Genomic DNA, 26393 nt, shown 5'->3' with positions numbered 1-26393 from the left:
ACAGAGTCGCGGGATGCAAGTGACTAGTTTGCGTTGCCTGTGAAGACATACGGTACTGAGAGGCAGTCGCTCATGTCGGTCCATATCAGAAGGTTCAAAGTCATAAAAACAAAAGGATTGGGGGAGGTGGAGAAATTAACAGATTCGCAGGAGATCCATGGTAATAGATGTATCCCGGAGATTGCGGTTAAAGTAGCATTGTCGGTGGCCGCTTGTACCAGATACTTCTCTAGTGGCGACCACACATCCTAGTGCGCATGGCGCCATGGCGTACCGATTTATGAGACTTCCCACGGACAAGGTGGACGACGACTAGTCATCGCTTAGCAAAGGCGACATGTTGTTTGTCAATTTCTTAATTTTTGAAAAGGAGCTTCTTATCGCACGTTTTGTTTGATAATAAAATAAGTTACATCATTATTCTAATGGACAAATATATTTGTTGGACAGTAAAATTTGAGGGGACTGTGTTCTGTAGGTGAGGGGCTATTTAAAAATACTCTGGTTCATGGTTAATATAATTATATTGCAAACTCTTTGTACACTATTACTCCATTATAATATTTTATTTTTATAAAACTCTCACATGTTGCTTTGACCGTGTCTAGATGAGAAGTCATTGTCTTCACTGAAGAGAAGACAATTATTTGTTTTAAACATTTAAAATAATTCCAATATTCGAAATCTGTAACCTTACATGTGTCAAGTGTTGCCAGCCATTATTTTCATATTCAAACTACAACAATATTTATTTCATAAAAGGCTCAACCTAAAGTATCCAATCTCCAGTAAATGAAAACAATTTATTTCAGAATCGACTATTGACCAACGACCGATTTTAGATTATAGAGACTAGCTCTAGTGAAGCCATCGGCGGCCATCTTGACGGCGCCATGTTTTGACTTTTAATTTTCATGCGCTCGCGGAACTTAATTCTAGTGCGTATTACTTCAAGTGATAAACTGTTTTAGGCATGTGGACATAGTATTCAGTGAAAAACGATAAATAGCTCACATAATGGAAGATGGTTATATGGAACAGCAGGACGTGTCGTTGAACGAAGTTAGCCGAAGCGACGCACCCGAAGCAGAGGCTGGGAAGGACTTCGCCGAATACACTGGTTATGAAGAAGGTTACGAAGAGGAAGACGGCGGTAACAACTTTCGCGGTAATCGGGGCCGTGGGAGCTTCAGGTGAGAAATTTACGTTAAATGTCCTCTAACTATGACTTACAAACAACACACAGCGAATATGTACCTGTCGTTATAAAATTATCGATTTTTGCCTCTATTATAAAATGGTACCCGAAAACTTGAACAACTCTTTATCAATGCGGTAAACTATGTCCTTGTTTATCTATCAAATTTCCCAAATGAATCCCAAGAGAGCATGAGAAACTTTACAAATACGTTTATCATTTATTTTACATGTGTTTTCTGACTTTGTCGGCTCGTGTATTGTCATTTAATAAAATTCATGTATAATCGTTCTGGAAACAACTCGACGCGTAAATAATACAGTATCCCGAATAAATAGAAGTTTTATAATGTTTACTGCAATCTCCTATGTCGACCAATCCTGAACTCATGCACATTTCGGATACTGAATTTTTTTTTGTAAATTTAAGCTTAAGTTATTCAGTAAGTACTGTAATTATGGAACTATATTTATTTTTTACAAAACACCAAGTGCTTTCGCTATTTTGTCATTCAAAGCTCTCAATTGAAGTTAAATGAATATTGATAGTTAAAATCTCGTGTTGATGAGTAAACCAGTTGAATCGTACCTTTGCTTTGCGGATTTTATAGCTTTTAGCAAAATTTGCCAAAAAATACAGTGCAGTGGAAAGTTGAAAAGAATATCATTAGTAGTTTCAACAGAGTATCCACGTTATTCCTTATCATATTAATTAAATATTGCAATAGCGCAAGCTCATCAAGCATTAAGCTCTTATATAGGATGCATTTTATAGCTGTATGTGCATTCTACTTAGTTCTACTGAGAAGTAGTTATGAGTCAATTCAATTGAATCTGAACTCACAACAAGGTGGGTGGAAGCAATCACATAGTGATGTGAAAGAGCTCTGGTCACTAAAAGAGTGAGTCTACCTATCAACACAATAAAAATATAAATAGTATTAAAAATATGAAAGCTCATCTTTGCCTTTACCACAATCCTGTGTTCAAACCAAACTGAATTTTGATATAATATCGACGCTTGAAAGGCAAAAGTCACTAAGCGACAATAACTGCTTTGTACATAAATGATAGGCAATAACCATATTCGATGCGCAAAAAAAATATTTTTCTAGGTCTATTAAAATCATTTCAGTCCTACAGCTACTAGCTAGATTCTACTACAGCTAGATTCGTAAAAATAAATTTTGTTTGCAGGTATTTCAACTTTAAATTAGTCTACTGTAAAATTCACGCATTGTTGCTTAGTCACGTTTGCCTTTCAAGCGTCGATATGTTATAGCATTGTTTGTGTAAACTGTCACTGCATAATTAAATTGCAATGCTAATTGTTGTCACTAACCAAATAAAATGCTAACTCATTAATGGAAATTTAAATTAAGTACAATCTAGAAATATTTATTAATAATATTAATAGTAATAAAGATAGTTTAATGCAGCAATTACTGTGAATGAATGCTGATTCAAGAGATGACTACTTATTTATCAGAGCAGAAGCAACCCTCTTCCAGCTTGCTGTATAACATTCTTATTAACTCAGACTTCAATAAAAATTAAATTTGATATGTATGAAGAAGGTGGGTATTTTTTACATCTTTAATAATGGTGATGTTATAAAACTTTAATGATAATTATGTGCAGCATAAAAGTTTTGCTAGAGGGTGAAAAGGATGATACGATGCACCCTATGTAGCCAGGAGCTTGTAGTCTATCTGGTATGAAGTGATTAATGGACACATTGCTGTCTTCATGAGACATGAGAATAACAGTCCCACTCTTTAAATCATGACTGTTTTTGAGCAGAAGTGAATAGAGTATTACCCATACAAAACTATAAGTAAACTAGTCAGAGAAGTAAAAAAAACTAATAGTGATCTTAATCTATATATATAAAAATGAATTGCTGTTTGTTAGTCTCGCTAAAACTCGAGAATGGCTGGACCGATTTGGCTAATTTAGGTCTTGAATTATTTGTGGAAGTCCAGAGAAGGTTTAAAAGGATAAATATGTAAGAATAGATAAATATGAACATGCTCCAAATGACAATTTTGTTTTTTCTTTGGTGTGTCCCCTGTCAGACGGATTCCTTTTGTTTGTTTTAAGTTTATTTTATACAAAAGTTTAGGTCTTATTTATCGATTGAGGCACTACGAAATCTGCCGGGTCAGCTAGTATTCCAATATTTCTGTTAATGTTCATATTTGTGATTTAGAAATAAAGTTCCCTTTGTTCAACTCATGCTGCCACTGTTTTTTGATTATTTCGAATAAGATTATCATTATTATCCTTAAAGGAATATGTTTATGTTATTCACATGAATTTAAAAAAGATACACGTGCAGTGTGTTTTGGATTACTCACCTGGAGAATCTAGTATAACCCCTCGGGGTTACTAGTATAGGTAGAAAAAAGTCTTTTGGTAAATGTTTGAAATGAAGATTTATTGATAGTATACAATTACTTTTTTAATTGGCATGTAATGCATTCAGATCTCAAGTACATAGATAAGATAAGATCATTTGATTGGAAAATTTCATGTGATTAAATATCATACTTAATTCTATCACAGAACTGGACGCAGCGACATGTAACCGACCCACCTTCAAACATAAGTTTTAAGAATCTTGCAATTGAGCAGTGTGTTCCCACCAAGACGTAATATGTAATTGCGAATGGACTAGCTCAATTGACTGGATTGAATAATGACAAACAATTTGCTGTGCTTATGTATTGCAATATGTATGCTAGGGGGGCCTGCATATACTGGATCAGGTCTTTATACATGTACTTACTTCTTGGTAATTTGGGGTGATGATCAGCTACATAGAGTCTACCTGATATGATATCTCATAGGTTGTCTGCTTGTCCAGGATGCCGATAATAATTTGGAACAATTTGTAGAAAATAGAATCTTAGTACCAATACATGGGTGAGACCTAACATAATAAAATATAAAAAATACTGGGTCAATGCTGCAATGTCCTTTGTGATACAAGGATTTAGCTTCACTTCAGACTATAACTCCACATTATATGAATTTAAAAAATCACCATTTTAAAAGTCACACTACTGACTTATAAAGGAACAATTAAGTAAAACAGAGCTTCTTTGGCCTAAGTACATAACAAATGGAGGTCAAATTAGGATATTTTCTTTTTCAATATCGTTACTACTGTATTTGAGTATTGTTACATCAACCATACAAATACATTGAAGCACATTTAATCCAGCACATTAAAATCAACCTATCAGGATTGTTGCAGAAAACAAACAATTTTTTATACCTGTATATCATGAGTAAAAAGATTTAATCTTAATTTCATTCTGTTCAGTACATATGGATGTTGTCTCGCATACAACTATTTTTATTTTTTTTTTAATTTTTTATTGCTTTTATGTTGGACGAGCTCACAGCCTATCTGGTATTAAGTGGTTACCGGAGCCCATAGACATCTACAACGTAAATGCGCCACCCACCTTGAGATATAAGTTCCAAGGTCTCAGTATAGTTACAACGGCTACCCCGCCCTGCAAACCGAAACGCATTACTGCTTCACGGCAGAAATAGGCAGGGTGCTGGTACCTACCCGCGCGGACTCACAAGAGGTCCTACCACCAGTAATTACGCAAATAAAAATTTTGCGGGTTTGATTTTTATTGCACGATGTTATTCCTGCACCGCGGAAGTCAATCGTGAACATTTGTGGAGTACATATTATACAATTGTAGATGAAAAAGACAAAGTTTATGATGGCCTTGTTGGCCGAATAGGGTTTCCAAATGTTGCGGTTGTCGTTTCAGTTTATTGTTAACATGCCATTGTTATAGAAGCCGTGGTCGCGGCCCCCCGCCTGGTTGGATGAACGGTCCGCCGCCGCCTATGCGATTTCGTGGACGCGGCTACGGACCCACAGGACCTCCAATGCGCGGACGAGGCTTCTTCAGAGGACGGGGCGGACCCCGTTTCGGACCCAATGGACCGAATTTCGACAACAATTGGGGACCGATGGGTCCCCCGCCTCCCAACATGATGTGTCCGCCGCCCTTCGGCCCCCCTCCCGGCATGATGCCTCCCGGGGGGCCGATGGGTCCCCCTCCTAATATGATGAATCAGCCCCCATATGGAGGACCACCTGGTATGCCGCCCCCTGGTATGGTAAGTCGATATCAAAGATATTATTTTCTGCTTTATAAGTATTCTTTGATTGTGTTGAATATGTGATACACAACATAAACCATTGAAAGAGACCTGATTGGAAAACAATATCTAATCAATACTTTTAAACAAAATCACTAAAAATATGTACTACATTTAGAACTACTATTTTAATGATGGATATAATGAAGAGTGCACCCCGCACATTGGAAGCATCTGCTATGTGACTCTTTTGTCTACAACTGAACATCAGAGTTCAATGTTTATGAAGGACTAACTGTATCGGTCTGATTCACTGGGCATTTAAAATTAACATTATTATTTCTCACCTGCAAAAAGAAGCTCATCATTAACGCCCCCGTAATTGGTGTAGGGAGTCCAACACTCATATAAATATTAGCCTATCTATTAAGTGCATGTATTTAATACATGGATACCAAGTTTCAAGTTAATCGGATGCATGGTTCAGTAGTTATAATTGAATATCCGTAAAAACCACTGTAGATTTATATGTTAGTATAGATATAGATATGCCCATATGGATTGCAATTGTAGGTGATGATAGTTGAACTAGTAGTTAGTTTAATTGAAGTGAACTGTGTGGACGGCCACTTCTACTTTGTTAGAATCAGTGTTCTAATTTGAAAAGTAGGATGATCATGTAATTGGAGAATTGTAATTCCATCCCTTACAAATGTATTTTGTGTTTATTTGCAGAACCCTGAAGTATGGGTGGAAACGAAGACAGATGAAGGCAAATCATACTATTACCATGCTCGGTCCCGGGAAACTACATGGACCAGGCCAGTGGAGGGACCGAACTGCAAGGTCATCACACACGGTGAGATGGAGATACTGGTAGCTTCAGGTCGGTAGCCTGTTACAACCTTCTCTTGCCTGTTATCCCCCTAGGTGCCTCAATAAAATATTGGAGAATGCAGCTTGTATCAATGATCCAGTTTTGATTGGCTTATTGTTTTATGAGCAGCCAGTTGTCCGACAATGACATTCCCTAAGAATTGTAGACTTGATTGGCTCATCAGGATGAACTGGGGGAGAAGGTTCAGTTAGGCAGAGGTTTGGCTCTGCCCCTGGCATTGCTGAAGTCCATGCGCAACGGTAACCACTCACCATCAGGTGGGCCGTACGCTCGTCTGCCTACAAGAGTAACAAAAAATAAATAAATAAGAAAATAAGGTGCAGATACAGCAGATTTAATTTTATTTCATTAAAAATTAGTCAAGCTCACAGTCCACTCTGTGTGAATAAAGCATCATGGAGTCAACGAATCACTTGGAGTATGCGATGGCTGAGGAGCTCAATTGTTGTGATATTGATTATTTCTGTATTGATCCTGCCTTGTAAAATTCAGTATAGAAAACATTATCTGTCTAAATGCTGAGGTGGCACCAACCCATAGAAGATAAATTATTATTGGACTGTTTAAATAAAATTATTGACTGACCAAAAATATTTTAAACTGGTAATAAAACAAACGGTATTTTGGATAGTAAATTTTTTGTGGTGACCCTTCACCATCAGAATGTCTTTATGTATTGTATATTATTATACTTGATTGTCTACAAAGGCAATACAATACTACTTTCACAAAACGTCTAAAAAAAAATTTTTAAGAAAAATTTAACAGTCTTAAGTGATTCTATTTTCCGCTGTGTTATGGGCAGTAAGCACACCCATGTTTCCCCACTGTCCCAGTTCTACGGATTGCAGCCACCATACTATACTATTCAACTTTGTTTTTTTTTTTATCACAAATGGGTGGTCGAGCTCACAGCCCACCTGGTGTTAAGTGGTTACCGGAGGCCATAAACATCTACAATGTAAATGCTGCCACCCACCTTGAGATATGAGTTCTAATGCCTCAGTATAGTTACAACGGCTGCCCTACCCTTGAAACCGAAACGCATTACTGCTTCACTGCAAAAGCAGGCGGGGTGGTGGTACCTACTCGTGCCGACTCACAAGAGGTCCTATCTTTGTTGTGCCTTTGGTGTTGCTGATTTCCATAAGCGATCGGGTGTGCGTGGTGCGCGTCAGTAACGATATGTTGTTGCAGGACAAATCCCCCAAATATCGGCACAAGGGGTCGGCATGAACGGTCCCATGGGCCAGGCGCCGCTCGTGATGCCCAACGGCATGATGCTGCCCGGCGCGCAGCACCAGTACATGGGGCCGCCGCCCTGGGGGAAGGACGGTGAGAGACTTCCATCTCCAATATACCACACTTATACTATACATAGTTCATATTTATTTACTAAAGATGCCACTCATGAAAACTGAAATAAGTATGTAATACAAACATTGCGTCTGTAATCCAATCTATATAATAAACTAGCTGACCCGGCAGACTTTGTAGTGCCTCAACCGAGAAATAAAAGACCTAAATCTTTGTATAAAATAAACTTAAAACAAACAAAAGGAATTCGTCCGACAGGGGACACATCAAAGGAAAAACGAAATTGTTATTTTTATTTAATTCCGAGCATTCTCATATTTATCTACCTTTTAAACCTTCTCTGGACTTCCACAAATAATTCAAGATCAAAATTAGCCGAATCTGTCCAGCCGAGTCTCGAGTTTTAGTGAAATTAATGAACAGCAATTCATTTTTATGTATATAGATAAAAAATACTAAATTAAATTTCAGATAAAGACAAAGCCTCTGAGTCTGTAGTGAGCAGTATGACTGATAACGATGAAATGCCACCGGGAGAAGCAGTCCCTGGACAGCAGCAAACCAATGGTCAGCGTAGTACAATTCACACTTGTTACTTTTGTATTTATTGATTGACTTTATAACTGACAGAGTAAAAAGTAAAAACCACATCTTTAAAATGCAGTGAAAAATAGTTTGTTGTTTCATAAAATGTTTTTTTAATTTTTTATTGCTTAGATAGGTGGACGAGCTCACAGCCCACCTGGTGTAAAGTGGTTACTGGAGCCCATGGACATCTACAACGTAAATGCGCCACCCACCTTGAGATATAAGTTCTAAGATCTCAACTATAGTTACAACGGCTGCCCCGCCCTTCAAACCGGAATGCATTACTGCTTCAGGGCAGAAATAGGCAGGGCGGTGGTACCCACCCGTGCGGACTCACAAGAGGTCCTACCACCAGTAACACAGTTTGTTCACAAACACTACCGGGGTAACATCTACAGTACACAAAATGTTAGTTGTTCAATTAAATATATTTTATCACAATCACAAATATAAATAAAATTATCCATTCTTGTTACTTTTTTCATTGAATGTATGTTAGGTGCGGGGTATTGAATGTCAATTTGTATTTTAATTTTGGGGAAAAGTAGCTTACAGTGCACGGACAATGTGAACTGTCTATTATGATGAATACGGTGGCTCATGTTGTGCCAGACTTTAAATGAGTATCACTACATAGTATAAAACAAAGTCGCTTTCTCTGTCCCTATTCTAAGCGGCTTGGCTCTTCCCCTGGTATTGCTGAAGTTCATGGGCGACGGTAACCACTCACCATCAGGTGGGCCGTATGCTCGTCTGCCTACAAGGGCAATAAAAAAAAAAAACCTATGTATGCTTTAAATCTTTAAAACTACGCAACGGATTTTGATGCGTTTTTTTTTAATAGATAGAGTGATTGAAGAGGAAGGTTTATATGTATAATAACATCCATTAAATAGTGGAGATATCAATAATAAATTACAGTTTCCGAAGCGAAGCGAGGGCGGGTCGCTAGTTTGTAATAAAACTGAACTGTATCCACAGGTTACAACGCATACCAGCAGGGAGAGTCATACGGGCCCCCGGGCTGGCCGGCCTGGGGCTGGCCTCCCGCCGTGAACAACCCCAGCAACCCCGAAGCGGCCCCGGGCGCGTGGCCTAGCAGCGGCGCCGCGCCGCAGTGCGAGCCCGCAGAGCAGCCCCGGGCGCCGCCCACCGTGCCCATGCCCAAGAAGGAAACCGTTCGTATACACATTACTTACGTCTTTTTTTTTTATTGCTTTGATGGATGGACGAGCTCACAGCTCACCTGGCGTTAAGTGGTTACCGAAGCTTAAAGACATCGGTAACATAAATGCCACGTCACCCACCTTGAGATATAAGCTCTAAGGTCTCAGTAGAGTTACGAAGGCTGCCCCGCCCTTCAAACCGAAACGCATTACTGCTTCACGGCAGACAGAAATAGGCGGGGTGGTGGTACCGATGTGTACCGGTGGTACGGATGCGGACTCACAAGAGGTTTTACCACCAGTGATTATGCAAATTATAATTTTGCGGGTTTGATTTTTATTACACGATGTTATTCCTTCACTGGAAGTCGCCCTCGAACCGTTAGCGTTCGTGAGCTAACGATGCTTGTGGCTTGCAGGTGATCTCGCCCAAGCTGCTGGAGCTGGCGGCGGAGTGGACGAGCCACAAGGCGCCGGACGGCCGCCCCTACTACTACAACGCCAGCAAGCAGGAGAGCGTCTGGGAGAAGCCCGCAGTGCTCAAGGAACTCGACGGTACGCGACGTGCTACTCGTTTAGGGAACAGTAGTTCACGCTTTTATTTTTGTTGCTTTAATGGATAGACGAGCTCACAGCTCACCTGGTGTTAAGTGGTTACTGGAGCCCATAGACATTTATAACGTAAATGCGCCACCCACCTTGATAAGTTCTAAGGGTCTCCAGTTACAACGGCTGCCCCACCCTTCAAACTGAAACGCATTACTGCTTCACGGCAGAAATAGAACCCGTGCGGACTAACAAGAGAACGTCACTTGTTTGTGTGCGGACTTTGTTGACAGATATAAATCTTTGTTAGATGAAAAGTAATTATCACTTATGTAACGTCGACCTAGAAGATATAGATTGTTCATCACGTGCCGTGAGAGCTCAATGCAAGCGATACCACAGGAATCCCATTTGTCAAAGAACCGCATATTCAGTGTGTGCACTCAATTCGTATGATCAATATATACATATACGGTTACTTCCTGGTGTGAACCCACACGGGCAGGTACCGCTACTCTGTTATTTCTGTCGTGAAGCAATAATGCTTTTCGTTTGAAGAGTGGGGCAACCGTTGTACTACTGTGGCTTAGAATTCATGTCTCAAGTTGGGCGAAGGCATTTATGTTGTCGTCTATGGGGTTCGATAACCACTCAATACTATGTGAGCTATATTTTTTTTTATTGCCTTTGTAGGCAGACGAGCATACGGCCCACCTGATGGTGAATGGTTACCGTCGCCCATGAACTTCAGCAATGCCAGGGGCAGAGCCAAGCCGCTGCCTACCGCCTATGCTCGATCAAAGCAATAAAAATAGTTGCATTTTTTACTGTTTTGTTGCCAGCCTTATATTTGACTTTACGGTACCTTGTGATAACATAATTCAAGGTTCTATGGAGCAATAGTTGTTTGTTATGTTCAAGTGCTCTCTGTTCCGGAACCATTTACTTGAACTCATTTTTCCGGCAAATACATTATTAGTAGTATTAACATTAATAGTAGAACACTAGCTACAGTTTTCGGCTTGATCTACCCTCTATGGGATACCCGGTGTCGTATTTCTTGTCATCATGTTTATTGCTTTGAATGAAAACGAAAAGTTTTTTAATCTCAAAGCGTGAAGTTAGTCCCCATTTGAGCACTTAATGCGGTATGCAACATTTCGAAATCTGAGCAGCCTTACAGAGGGATAGTACTTGGGCTGTACAAAATAATTTATAAAATAAACAGGTGACATTGCAAGGGGCACCATGCCACGGGTTAACTTATTGAGGCACCGACTTCTCTTTCTTTATGATGACATCCCCATACCAAGTGACTAAATTTTATCTCCACTATTAAAAAAACAAAAATACACTGAACATTTAAGAAATTTTTAAAATTGGTTTCTTAATTTAGTCTATAAAAATATTTTTTAATGAGCGCTCATTACTGAAGTAGCTATGTACCCAACACGCGTTCACATACTGCAATGCCACTGGCGGCCGCCCGCTTTCTGTACATCCGTCGTCACAGTTTCTTGGATATTTAATTTGAAGGCTTTTGGTTTGGTTGTGCAATACGTTGCTTTTGTGAATAACATAAATTCGTTAATTTGTCTGCAGATATAAAATCCTTGATAGCCGCCGAGAAGGGCGAGAAATATCCTAATATAGAAATAGATCCCAGCAAAATAGTGGGTGAGTAGGCAAAGTGTCCATACAACCGCCACACTCGCACTTTAGTTCACTGCAGCTAACAGACGCACAAGCTACACCCCTCCACATATCTGTTCCTCCCCCCTCACTCACTCTCCCACTGACTGCAGCTAACAGACACACAAGCTACACCCCTCTCCACATATCTGTTCCTCCCCCCTCACTCACTCTCCCACTGACTGCAGCTAACAGACACACAAGCTACACCCCTCTCCACATATCTGTTCCTCCCCCCTCACTCACTCTCCCACTGACTGCAGCTAACAGACACACAAGCTACACCCCTCTCCACATATCTGTTCCTCCCCCCTCACTCACTCTCCCACTGACTGCAGCTAACAGACACACAAGCTACACCCCTCTCCACATATCTGTTCCTCCCTCCTCACTCACTCTCCCACTGACTGCAGCTAACAGACACACAAGCTACACCCCTCCACATATCTGTTCCTCCCCCCTCACTCACTCTCCCACTGACTGCAGCTAACAGACACACAAGCTACACCCCTCTCCACATATCTGTTCCTCCCCCCTCACTCACTCTCCCACTGACTGCAGCTAACAGACACACAAGCTACACCCCTCTCCACATATCTGTTCCTCCCTCCTCACTCACTCTCCCACTGACTGCAGCTAACAGACACACAAGCTACACCCCTCCACATATCTGTTCCTCCCCCCTCACTCACTCTCCCACTGACTGCAGCTAACAGACACACAAGCTACACCCCTCTCCACATATCTGTTCCTCCCCCCTCACTCACTCTCCCACTGACTGCAGCTAACAGACACACAAGCTACACCCCTCTCCACATATCTGTTCCTCCCCCCTCACTCACTCTCCCACTGACTGCAGCTAACAGACACACAAGCTACACCCCTCTCCACATATCTGTTCCTCCCTCCTCACTCACTCTCCCACTGACTGCAGCTAACAGACACACAAGCTACACCCCTCCACATATCTGTTCCTCCCCCCTCACTCACTCTCCCACTGACTGCAGCTAACAGACACACAAGCTACACCCCTCCACATATCTGTTCCTCCCCCCTCACTCACTCTCCCACTGACTGCAGCTAACAGACACACAAGCTACACCCCTCTCCACATATCTGTTCCTCCCCCCTCACTCACTCTCCCACTGACTGCAGCTAACAGACACACAAGCTACACCCCTCTCCACATATCTGTTCCTCCCTCCTCACTCACTCTCCCACTGACTGCAGCTAACAGACACACAAGCTACACCCCTCCACATATCTGTTCCTCCCCCCTCACTCACTCTCCCACTGACTGCAGCTAACAGACACACAAGCTACACCCCTCTCCACATATCTGTTCCTCCCCCCTCACTCACTCTCCCACTGACTGCAGCTAACAGACACACAAGCTACACCCCTCTCCACATATCTGTTCCTCCCCCCTCACTCACTCTCCCACTGACTGCAGCTAACAGACACACAAGCTACACCCCTCTCCACATATCTGTTCCTCCCTCCTCACTCACTCTCCCACTGACTGCAGCTAACAGACACACAAGCTACACCCCTCCACATATCTGTTCCTCCCCCCTCACTCACTCTCCCACTGACTGCAGCTAACAGACACACAAGCTACACCCCTCTCCACATATCTGTTCCTCCCCCCTCACTCACTCTCCCACTGACTGCAGCTAACAGACACACAAGCTACACCCCTCTCCACATATCTGTTCCTCCCCCCTCACTCACTCTCCCACTGACTGCAGCTAACAGACACACAAGCTACACCCCTCTCCACATATCTGTTCCTCCCCCCTCACTCACTCTCCCACTGACTGCAGCTAACAGACACACAAGCTACACCCCTCTCCACATATCTGTTCCTCCCTCCTCACTCACTCTCCCACTGACTGCAGCTAACAGACACACAAGCTACACCCCTCCACATATCTGTTCCTCCCCCCTCACTCACTCTCCCACTGACTGCAGCTAACAGACACACAAGCTACACCCCTCTCCACATATCTGTTCCTCCCCCCTCACTCACTCTCCCACTGACTGCAGCTAACAGACACACAAGCTACACCCCTCTCCACATATCTGTTCCTCCCCCCTCACTCACTCTCCCACTGACTGCAGCTAACAGACACACAAGCTACACCCCTCTCCACATATCTGTTCCTCCCCCCTCACTCACTCTCCCACTGACTGCAGCTAACAGACACACAAGCTACACCCCTCTCCACATATCTGTTCCTCCCCCCTCACTCACTCTCCCACTGACTGCAGCTAACACACACACAAGCTACACCCCTCTCCACATATCTGTTCCTCCCTCCTCACTCACTCTCCCACTGACTGCAGCTAACAGACACACAAGCTACACCCCTCCACATATCTGTTCCTCCCCCCTCACTCACTCTCCCACTGACTGCAGCTAACAGACACACAAGCTACACCCCTCTCCACATATCTGTTCCTCCCTCCTCACTCACTCTCCCACTGACTGCAGCTAACAGACACACAAGCTACACCCCTCTCCACATATCTGTTCCTCCCCCCTCACTCACTCTCCCACTGACTGCAGCTAACAGACACACAAGCTACACCCCTCTCCACATATCTGTTCCTCCCCCCTCACTCACTCTCCCACTGACTGCAGCTAACAGACACACAAGCTACACCCCTCTCCACATATCTGTTCCTCCCTCCTCACTCACTCTCCCACTGACTGCAGCTAACAGACACACAAGCTACACCCCTCTCCACATATCTGTTCCTCCCTCCTCACTCACTCTCCCACTGACTGCAGCTAACAGACACACAAGCTACACCCCTCTCCACATATCTGTTCCTCCCTCCTCACTCACTCTCCCACTGACTGCAGCTAACAGACACACAAGCTACACCCCTCTCCACATATCTGTTCCTCCCCCCTCACTCACTCTCCCACTGACTGCAGCTAACACACACACAAGCTACACCCCTCTCCACATATCTGTTCCTCCCTCCTCACTCACTCTCCCACTGACTGCAGCTAACAGACACACAAGCTACACCCCTCCACATATCTGTTCCTCCCTCCTCACTCACTCTCCCACTGACTGCAGCTAACAGACACACAAGCTACACCCCTCCACATATCTGTTCCTCCCCCCTCACTCACTCTCCCACTGACTGCAGCTAACAGACACACAAGCTACACCCCTCTCCACATATCTGTTCCTCCCCCCTCACTCACTCTCCCACTGACTGCAGCTAACAGACACACAAGCTACACCCCTCTCCACATATCTGTTCCTCCCCCCTCACTCACTCTCCCACTGACTGCAGCTAACAGACACACAAGCTACACCCCTCTCCACATATCTGTTCCTCCCTCCTCACTCACTCTCCCACTGACTGCAGCTAACAGACACACAAGCTACACCCCTCCACATATCTGTTCCTCCCCCCTCACTCACTCTCCCACTGACTGCAGCTAACAGACACACAAGCTACACCCCTCTCCACATATCTGTTCCTCCCCCCTCACTCACTCTCCCACTGACTGCAGCTAACAGACACACAAGCTACACCCCTCTCCACATATCTGTTCCTCCCCCCTCACTCACTCTCCCACTGACTGCAGCTAACAGACACACAAGCTACACCCCTCTCCACATATCTGTTCCTCCCCCCTCACTCACTCTCCCACTGACTGCAGCTAACAGACACACAAGCTACACCCCTCTCCACATATCTGTTCCTCCCTCCTCACTCACTCTCCCACTGACTGCAGCTAACAGACACACAAGCTACACCCCTCCACATATCTGTTCCTCCCCCCTCACTCACTCTCCCACTGACTGCAGCTAACAGACACACAAGCTACACCCCTCTCCACATATCTGTTCCTCCCCCCTCACTCACTCTCCCACTGACTGCAGCTAACAGACACACAAGCTACACCCCTCTCCACATATCTGTTCCTCCCCCCTCACTCACTCTCCCACTGACTGCAGCTAACAGACACACAAGCTACACCCCTCTCCACATATCTGTTCCTCCCCCCTCACTCACTCTCCCACTGACTGCAGCTAACAGACACACAAGCTACACCCCTCTCCACATATCTGTTCCTCCCCCCTCACTCACTCTCCCACTGACTGCAGCTAACACACACACAAGCTACACCCCTCTCCACATATCTGTTCCTCCCTCCTCACTCACTCTCCCACTGACTGCAGCTAACAGACACACAAGCTACACCCCTCCACATATCTGTTCCTCCCCCCTCACTCACTCTCCCACTGACTGCAGCTAACAGACACACAAGCTACACCCCTCTCCACATATCTGTTCCTCCCTCCTCACTCACTCTCCCACTGACTGCAGCTAACAGACACACAAGCTACACCCCTCTCCACATATCTGTTCCTCCCCCCTCACTCACTCTCCCACTGACTGCAGCTAACAGACACACAAGCTACACCCCTCTCCACATATCTGTTCCTCCCCCCTCACTCACTCTCCCACTGACTGCAGCTAACAGACACACAAGCTACACCCCTCTCCACATATCTGTTCCTCCCTCCTCACTCACTCTCCCACTGACTGCAGCTAACAGACACACAAGCTACACCCCTCTCCACATATCTGTTCCTCCCTCCTCACTCACTCTCCCACTGACTGCAGCTAACAGACACACAAGCTACACCCCTCTCCACATATCTGTTCCTCCCTCCTCACTCACTCTCCCACTGACTGCAGCTAACAGACACACAAGCTACACCCCTCTCCACATATCTGTTCCTCCCTCCTCACTCACTCTCCCACTGACTGCAGCTAACAGACACACAAGCTACACCCCTCCACATATCTGTTCCTCCCCCCTCACTCACTCTCCCACTGACTGCAGCTAACAGACACACAAGCTACACCCCTCCACATATCTGTTCCTCCCCCCTCACTCACTCTCCCACTGACTGCAGCTAACAGACACACAAGCTACACCCCTCTCCACATATCTGTTCCTCCCCCCTCACTCACTCTCCCACTGACTGCAGCTAACAGACACACAAGCTACACCCCTCTCCACATATCTGTTCCTCCCTCCTCACTCACTCTCCCACTGACTGCAGCTAACAGACACACAAGCTACACCCCTCCACATATCTGTTCCTCCCCCCTCACTCACTCTCCCACTGACTGCAGCTAACAGACACACAAGCTACACCCCTCCACATATCTGTTCCTCCCCCCTCACTCACTCTCCCACTGACTGCAGCTAACAGACACACAAGCTACACCCCTCTCCACATATCTGTTCCTCCCTCCTCACTCACTCTCCCACTGACTGCAGCTAACAGACACACAAGCTACACCCCTCTCCACATATCTGTTCCTCCCCCCTCACTCACTCTCCCACTGACTGCAGCTAACAGACACACAAGCTACACCCCTCTCCACATATCTGTTCCTCCCCCCTCACTCACTCTCCCACTGACTGCAGCTAACAGACACACAAGCTACACCCCTCTCCACATATCTGTTCCTCCCTCCTCACTCACTCTCCCACTGACTGCAGCTAACAGACACACAAGCTACACCCCTCCACATATCTGTTCCTCCCCCCTCACTCACTCTCCCACTGACTGCAGCTAACAGACACACAAGCTACACCCCTCTCCACATATCTGTTCCTCCCCCCTCACTCACTCTCCCACTGACTGCAGCTAACAGACACACAAGCTACACCCCTCTCCACATATCTGTTCCTCCCCCCTCACTCACTCTCCCACTGACTGCAGCTAACAGACACACAAGCTACACCCCTCTCCACATATCTGTTCCTCCCCCCTCACTCACTCTCCCACTGACTGCAGCTAACAGACACACAAGCTACACCCCTCTCCACATATCTGTTCCTCCCTCCTCACTCACTCTCCCACTGACTGCAGCTAACAGACACACAAGCTACACCCCTCCACATATCTGTTCCTCCCCCCTCACTCACTCTCCCACTGACTGCAGCTAACAGACACACAAGCTACACCCCTCTCCACATATCTGTTCCTCCCCCCTCACTCACTCTCCCACTGACTGCAGCTAACAGACACACAAGCTACACCCCTCTCCACATATCTGTTCCTCCCCCCTCACTCACTCTCCCACTGACTGCAGCTAACAGACACACAAGCTACACCCCTCTCCACATATCTGTTCCTCCCCCCTCACTCACTCTCCCACTGACTGCAGCTAACAGACACACAAGCTACACCCCTCTCCACATATCTGTTCCTCCCCCCTCACTCACTCTCCCACTGACTGCAGCTAACACACACACAAGCTACACCCCTCTCCACATATCTGTTCCTCCCTCCTCACTCACTCTCCCACTGACTGCAGCTAACAGACACACAAGCTACACCCCTCCACATATCTGTTCCTCCCCCCTCACTCACTCTCCCACTGACTGCAGCTAACAGACACACAAGCTACACCCCTCCACATATCTGTTCCTCCCCCCTCACTCACTCTCCCACTGACTGCAGCTAACAGACACACAAGCTACACCCCTCTCCACATATCTGTTCCTCCCTCCTCACTCACTCTCCCACTGACTGCAGCTAACAGACACACAAGCTACACCCCTCCACATATCTGTTCCTCCCCCCTCACTCACTCTCCCACTGACTGCAGCTAACAGACACACAAGCTACACCCCTCTCCACATATCTGTTCCTCCCCCCTCACTCACTCTCCCACTGACTGCAGCTAACAGACACACAAGCTACACCCCTCTCCACATATCTGTTCCTCCCCCCTCACTCACTCTCCCACTGACTGCAGCTAACACACACACAAGCTACACCCCTCTCCACATATCTGTTCCTCCCTCCTCACTCACTCTCCCACTGACTGCAGCTAACAGACACACAAGCTACACCCCTCCACATATCTGTTCCTCCCCCCTCACTCACTCTCCCACTGACTGCAGCTAACACACACACAAGCTACACCCCTCTCCACATATCTGTTCCTCCCTCCTCACTCACTCTCCCACTGACTGCAGCTAACAGACACACAAGCTACACCCCTCCACATATCTGTTCCTCCCCCCTCACTCACTCTCCCACTGACTGCAGCTAACAGACACACAAGCTACACCCCTCTCCACATATCTGTTCCTCCCCCCTCACTCACTCTCCCACTGACTGCAGCTAACAGACACACAAGCTACACCCCTCTCCACATATCTGTTCCTCCCCCCTCACTCACTCTCCCACTGACTGCAGCTAACAGACACACAAGCTACACCCCTCTCCACATATCTGTTCCTCCCCCCTCACTCACTCTCCCACTGACTGCAGCTAACAGACACACAAGCTACACCCCTCCACATATCTGTTCCTCCCCCCTCACTCACTCTCCCACTGACTGCAGCTAACAGACACACAAGCTACACCCCTCTCCACATATCTGTTCCTCCCTCCTCACTCACTCTCCCACTGACTGCAGCTAACAGACACACAAGCTACACCCCTCCACATATCTGTTCCTCCCCCCTCACTCACTCTCCCACTGACTGCAGCTAACAGACACACAAGCTACACCCCTCTCCACATATCTGTTCCTCCCCCCTCACTCACTCTCCCACTGACTGCAGCTAACAGACACACAAGCTACACCCCTCTCCACATATCTGTTCCTCCCCCCTCACTCACTCTCCCACTGACTGCAGCTAACAGACACACAAGCTACACCCCTCTCCACATATCTGTTCCTCCCTCCTCACTCACTCTCCCACTGACTGCAGCTAACAGACACACAAGCTACACCCCTCTCCACATATCTGTTCCTCCCCCCTCACTCACTCTCCCACTGACTGCAGCTAACAGACACACAAGCTACACCCCTCCACATATCTGTTCCTCCCCCCTCACTCACTCTCCCACTGACTGCAGCTAACAGACACACAAGCTACACCCCTCTCCACATATCTGTTCCTCCCTCCTCACTCACTCTCCCACTGACTGCAGCTAACAGATACACAAGTTATACTCTTTACACTCTTTAGTTTTCATTTACTTAATTTTTTATTGCCATAAAATTACAGGCAAGCCTACAATCCACCCGATCATAAGTGGTTATATTTGCTCATAGATATCAGCAATAGGAAGGTTAATTATACTCTACGAAGAAACAACTAACTCGATCATGTGCTTTGTAATTATTCAGTAAAAACATCGATATGGGTATGACTTCAGAGCTACTAAGGTGTGTGTGGGCGTGTGAGAGATAGACTATGTGTGTGTTCCTACGCTTACACTCTTCCTTGAGAACACTTAGTAAATAAATTTAAAAGTTTTTGTGTACCTTTTTAATATAGAATATTCTTTATAAAAAAAATTGCTGGCACTTTTAAAGAGTTCACAATTAACATGAGTACAGCACAGCCAACCTGCCGCCTCCAGCTCCAGGGGACTCGTGTGCCCAGACGCGCTCACCTTGATATTATTGATGAAGTTTAATAATATTTCACAACAGTCATCGACGTTGAAGAGGACGAGGAACCGCAGAGCAACACCGATGCGGAGAAGGAAGCCGCCGCCGCCGAGAAGGAGAAGCAGAAAGAGGAGAAGGAAAAGGCGGAGAAGGAGCGACTCGAGAAGGAAAAGGCGGACAAGGAGAAGACCGAGAAGGAAGCTGCCGAGAAGGAGAAGGCGAAGCACGGCAGGAGACCCATCTCTACCACGCCCATCGTAGGAACGCCTTGGTGGGTTTACTTGCACGGCTCAGTGACAAATAAGTTGTACATAATAATAATATATTTATTTCTCTCTTAAAGGTATAGTACAAATACAAATGGAAATTAACCTTATAATTTATTTTGTAAGCCTTTGAAAGAGCTGAAGTCTGTATTATAGGTTCAAAGACCTGTATTACTGATCTCCAGGCTCCCTCCATCTTAAGATAGATAAGGTTATTATATAGATTACAAAATTGTGGGAAAAGTCTTTTCGCATTATAGTATATATGAACTTGTAATAAAATCTCTTTGGCTATACTATTTGTATCTGGCTGGTTTTGGTAAAAGTTTAAATTTTAAAGAAGATAATTCCAAATTCAAATTAGGAAAATGTGTCATTTTTATTTATTTTCGTGCTGTCAAGATGAGTGAATCTAATGAAGAAATTGGATACATTTTAAAATTTTACTACAAAAAAGGTAAAAATGCAACGCAAGCCGCGAAAAACTTTTTCCTCAACCTATTATATAGATAACACGGAACGCTCTCGGTAACCTTGTGTCGTGCTTGCGTGCAGGTGCGTCGTGTGGACGGACGACGGGCGCGTGTTCTTCCACAACCCCACCGAGCTCACGTCCGTGTGGGACCGCCCCGAGCTGCTCATCGGCCGCCCCGACGTGGACCGCGCCGTCACCAACCCGCCCGCCGCCGTGCTCGACCTGCTGGTGAGCGCCGCCCCCCCAACCCCCCGCACCCGCACCCCCGCACCGCTCTGTAGCCGCGCCCCTCTGTGCAGCGCATCACGTCCACCGTGGGCGGCAAGGAGTCGGAGCCCGGCGTGTCCAGCACCACGCCCTCCGTCACCAGCACCGCCGACACCAAGCGCCCGGCCGACGCCGACGCGGACGCCGCCGCCGCCGCCGCCACCGCCGCCAAGAAACCAAAGATTGAAGAAAGTTAGTATGCTCTCGACGATGCCGTGAGACTTGGTTCTTCTATACCAGTGGTTCCCAAAGTTATTTTGTTTACTGCGCACTTTGAGAATAAATTATTTTTAGCGCCCCCATTTTTCAACCTACTTAAAAACTACTATAGCGAGAGCTTAGTCGGTATATAAGGGTCCTTCTAGATGAAATTACAAATCGTTTCCCAAGCCTCTACACAACGCCCCCATTTTTTTCTGGGTCTCTTACCGCCCCCCTTTAGGTCTGCAGCACCCACAAAGGGGCGTTATCGCCCACTTTGAGAAAGGCTGTTCTATACTAATATTATAAAGAGGAAAGATTTGTTTGTTGGTTTGTATTGAATAGGCTCCGAAACTACTGAACCGATGTTAAAAATTCTTTCACGGTTTGGAAGCTATACTAATCCCCAGTGACATAGGATATAATATTTTTTGAAAAGAATTAGGGATTCTTACTAAAACTCGAATAATATAACCCAAGGTTTGAAAAAATTACCCAAAAATATTCTTTACATCGCGTGCCCTGCGAAACTATTGATGATAGAATAAAATAATGTACTACGACTTTGTAGAACACATTATTATTTACACAAAGTGTCACGACAGCATATGTCTAACAATTATAGTTATGCCGCAATAAGCGTTCTTTTATTTAAACAAATAAAACAACGTCAAACATCGTTGAAATTTTTGTTAAAGACCCGAGCGGAGCCGGAGCGGGCCACTTGTCCCATATAATCCTAAAATGTTTTTGGCAATGAATGACCAGCAGTCTGGGTGGGTGCGGTCCGTGGTCCTGTTACGGGGTGCGTTCAAGAGCTCTTTTAAAAAAAGGAAACTGTGACTGGCACTGAGTTTATTTTATAAAAGAAATAGTACAAACGATGTGTGTTTCCGCGCTTTTAGTAATAAATCGTCTTTATATGGGAGACGATGCTTTCAATAATGTCTTAATCTGCATTATTATTGAAGTGAAACTTCTTTAGGATCACTGTGATGTGATATCAAACTCGATGAAACGAAAAAATGAAACGTTCACAATGCATAAAAGATACATTAAATCAATAAAGAAAACATTACACACACTACATAACATGTATTTGACGCACACTCGCATGCATACTATTTATTTATTGTCAAACTTTTGTTCTTGACGTCTGTGGTCAAATTGAGAATAGATTAAATATTGTTTCTTTGTTAATATTTGTCTATAGTGTTGTAGTCTTGGCGTTGAAAATACAATCATAACAGTGTGCAAACTTACAATTCCAATTAATTATAGTCGAATTTCGACTACTGCGGGACCTCTAGTTCTTGACTCCCACCGTGTGTGACCTGCACGCATATGTTGCAGAGCTGGAGGAGGTGAGCCCGGCGGAGGCGGAGGCGCGGGCGGCGCGCGTGCGCGTGGCGGTGCCGCACGAGCAGCGCGTGGCGTCGTTCCGCGCCATGCTGCGCGAGAAGAACGTCTCCGCCTTCAGCACCTGGGACAAGGAGCTGCACAAGATCGTCTTCGAGCCGCGCTACCTCGTGCTCAACTGCAAGGAGCGGCGCCAGGCACGTGCCGCACTGTACTATACTGTACTATACTTGTACATGTACAGGTGGGCTGTGAGCTCGTCCACACATCTATGCAATAAAAAAAAAAAGAAACGCACGTTTAGACTTCACAGATACATTAACACAACTATCAGACGTTCACGGCAGCTGCTATGAGCGGGCTCTGGTAACTAACCCATACTCGGGCCCACCCCTCCCGTCCTGGTGGAATTGAAAACGTCTCTGAGCCACCAGTAATCTGACCCGTCTAAAAAAAAATTGATTTTTTTAGCCCTTGTAGGCAGACGATCACACAGCCTACCTGATGGTGAGTGGTTACCGTCGCCCATGGACTTCAGCAATGCCAGGGGCAGAACCGAGCCTAAATGTTGAAATGATGTTGAACTATAGTTATTTGCACAGATATTTAATCAGTACGTGACAGAACGCGCCGAGGAAGAGAGGAAGGAGAAGAAAAACCGATTGCTAGCAAAGAAGGCGAACTTCAAGCAACTCTTGGACGAAGCCAAGCTTCATACAAAGTACGTAGCGGCACTACGCACCAAATGAAATCAAATTTTTTATTTTATTCAATATACATATAAGTACATACTTGTTGAACGTCAAAAAGAACTACTGCCAATTCACAAAAACTAGCCTCCGTCCTGAGAAGAACTGGGAAGAAACTCAGCGGGCATGGCTTTTTTTTTAATATTAGATTTAGCTTGGTACTAACTAGCGCTTTCCATCGCCAGGTCCTCGTTCCTGGACTTCTCCTCCAAGCACGGCCGAGACGAGCGGTTCAAGGCGATAGAGAAGCCGCGGGACAGGGAGGTATACTTCAACGAGTACCTCGCCGAGATCAGGAAGAGGGACAAGGAGGAGAAGGAGCGGAAGAGAGAACAGGTCAGTTCCACGCCCGAACCTCCACTCCCAACCCCGCCCCCGCCCCCGGCCCGCTCCGGGGCTCGCACTGGAGACGAAAACAATATCTGGATTTGTAGGGGGACATATAACAGTAGAGAACAGCTGAGGTCGGGGGCGGCCCCCCACCTGTCCCCCGCCGCCATCACTGTCCAGATCGTGTGACGTCACGCGGGAACGCTCTCTGAATGAACTGCTCCGTCTTGATGTTAATGTACTCTCTCAGTTTCTGCATAAACTGAATTGCCTAATGTTATACCTTTAGATAATCTAGTGTCCACGAGTGCGGGTTCGATCCCCGCCCGCGTCGAGCGGCGCCTCATGTCTCGCCGCTGTGCCGGCGGACACATGCGCTTGCGAAATGATCTAATCACCTGAGTCGTGACTTTGATTACATTTAATTTTCTTAATAAATGAATATGAAATAATTGAAAGTTAATGTCTGTCTGTGGCACTGCTCTCGGAGGGGAGTCGAGACGGCGGCCGCCGGGCGCGGGCGACGCTCGCACGCTCCCGATAACAATGCCATTGATTTGTTATCTCTGAATAATTTGTCTGTTTTATATATCTCTATATTTATATATATATATTATCATTACTATTGACAAATGATTTTTATAGCGACGCGAGCGGATGTGGGTCGCGACGGTGCCCGCGGCGCGCCTAGTTAGTGTGAGGTTTAGTAGTCCCGGTAGAGGGCGCGCGGGCAGGTCGCGGACACAGCCGCTCCGTGCGGCGGCGGCGGGTCGGTAGCTCGCACTTACCTCCCGAGGCGACGTCGCTTCCGAAGTCCCGCTTCTAACAGACGGTCGTATTACAGGACAGGCCAGGAACGTAACGGAACTAAACAATGTTAGATAAATGTATCGTCAAACGATGACGCCTTACCGACGAGCCTCCCTAAGGTTAGAAAATATTTTAAGAAGAACAATTAGCGCCGAGCGGCGGCGCGCCCGACTCCAAGAACCACTCGCTTGTAATTAATTGTCCGTGAAATCATTCATTTAATGTCTTTGTCTTTTTATTTAGAAGATCACCAGATGATTTCTACAAGTAAAGTTACAAATGGGTTTTTCTTTAATTTGGACCGAGAAATCTTTTTTAATTATATAAAATCTCCTTCCCCTCTATAGTGTGGTTGAGCATGATCTCGGTTGCCAGTGTAACTTGGGAACCTACCGGGATGGTAGAATTATTTAAACAAGGAAAGTGGTGACGGGTTACCAATTATAAATTATTTTTTTTTGGAACCACAGTAGTTATCTTGTCTAATCATACTTAATAGATATTACTAATCACGATTTTTACTTTTCAGCTTATTTTAAACAGTCCATCGAGAAGTTAAATAATATTAATTACTAAGATTCTGTAAATTTTTGAGATTTAATGACATATTATGATGTAGTGTTACCGACCTGTTGTCCAGCAGTGGGACTCTTCTTGTGGACCAAATAGCTTCTTTTTGGACTTGAACATTATTTTATAAGATATAATATATATTTTGAATTAAAAGTAGAGTCCCTTCAGGACATCATTGTTCTTAAATGTTTAAAGAAAATTGAAAGATACAGAAAGAATAAATTATTAAGAATAGTTAATAATAATTAGAAAGAAGAACAGTAAATTATTTAAATTGTAAAATCGTTGAAAGAGTACTATAATTATAATACAACAATGAAGTAAGTTTTGCAGAGTTCGTTAAAGAAAAGTAATGAATATTAAATGAAGGGATGGTCCGTATGAGCGAGCACGGGGGCCGTCAGGGCCCATAGACAACGCGCATGTTGTCCCCCCGCCCAGCCCCCCACTTATCAACATGTCATCTTATAGGGGGGTCAAGCGGGGGGACAGGCTATCGACCTCAAAGTGTACTGTCAGTACTGGCTCCACCCTGCCTGTGCGTCACAGCAGACAAATGAACATATCTGTGAAACTGATTTCATTAGTGATGCAGGGGGGCGAGAGGGGGGCGTCCCCTCCGTCCGCACCGACGCCACCTAATAACGTTTTCTTGCAGGTTCTAATGACATATTGTACATTGCAGGTTCCATAATGTTTATCTTTACATTTTCAGCTTCTAACCCTAATGATGAGTTCTCTTGCAGGCGGTTGCTCGTATCGTTTATAAGCGACGTTTGCTCGCGGCTGGCGGGGGGCGGGGGGCGGGGGGCCCGGACTGCTATGCGAATTGTTGAACCCACCCCCTCCTTATACCAACTCTCCCTCTTGTTTATTTGTACAATCATGTTTCGTTTTGAACTATAAGAAATTGTTTGAAATTAGTTTATGACATTTCGAGATAAACTTATAGTAATACGCACGCTAGACCCCGCCGCGCCCAGAGGTCGACTCAGGACCCGTGTTTTAATGTTGAGCATTTAAAGTTACAGGCGATCTAATATAATGTTTCGATATATAAGTATGCGAACGAATTAAATGTAATACAACATTAAAACAAAAAAGTAGATAGTCAATAAAATTGATATTTAATATTGAGCTCCCGACCGGACCCCACGAGGGGGGGGCAGCTCCCGTATCAAAAGGTATTCTCAATATCACCTAGAACAAACCAAGGAGAATATAGATGAACTGAGAACCTCTACCTTTTATTGAAATCTTTTAAAAATTGACGTCCAAAGCCGGGATCCGTCGCCGCCCGGCCACCGCCACTTGGAACTGGTCTGTCTTATTCAATTTGTATAATCT

At 45.1% G+C, this 26393-nt stretch overlaps 1 protein-coding gene across 8 annotated transcripts in view; it reads left to right on the top strand.

The window, feature by feature from the left end:
• The first annotated feature begins 510 nt into the window (after positions 1-510).
• The window catches only part of LOC101739300 (transcription elongation regulator 1), a 51684-nt gene continuing 25801 nt past the window's right edge, over positions 511-26393 (top strand). For 2 of the 8 annotated variants that reach the window (XM_038020040.2, XM_038020045.2), the window contains exons 1-14: positions 511-1193; positions 5025-5352; positions 6070-6220; positions 7430-7567; positions 8021-8116; positions 9119-9315; positions 9723-9858; positions 11452-11526; positions 20059-20287; positions 20838-20985; positions 21057-21216; positions 22579-22781; positions 23187-23305; positions 23519-23669. In XM_038020040.2, coding sequence (XP_037875968.1) covers positions 1018-1193; positions 5025-5352; positions 6070-6220; positions 7430-7567; positions 8021-8116; positions 9119-9315; positions 9723-9858; positions 11452-11526; positions 20059-20287; positions 20838-20985; positions 21057-21216; positions 22579-22781; positions 23187-23305; positions 23519-23669 — 2307 coding nt within the window. In that variant the 5' untranslated portion in view covers positions 511-1017. The remainder of the gene's footprint in view (positions 1194-5024; positions 5353-6069; positions 6221-7429; positions 7568-8020; positions 8117-9118; positions 9316-9722; positions 9859-11451; positions 11527-20058; positions 20288-20837; positions 20986-21056; positions 21217-22578; positions 22782-23186; positions 23306-23518; positions 23670-26393) is intronic. The other 6 variants (XM_038020044.2, XM_062675961.1, XM_062675959.1 and 3 more) reach the window with 5 other exon arrangements.

The sequence above is a fragment of the Bombyx mori genome, chromosome 24 (genome assembly GCF_030269925.1).
Source record: "Bombyx mori chromosome 24, ASM3026992v2".
NCBI classification, from domain to species: Eukaryota; Metazoa; Arthropoda; class Insecta; order Lepidoptera; family Bombycidae; genus Bombyx; species Bombyx mori.
The sequence above is the reverse complement of the archived record's forward strand: the minus strand, read 5'-3'. Positions and strand labels throughout refer to the sequence as shown.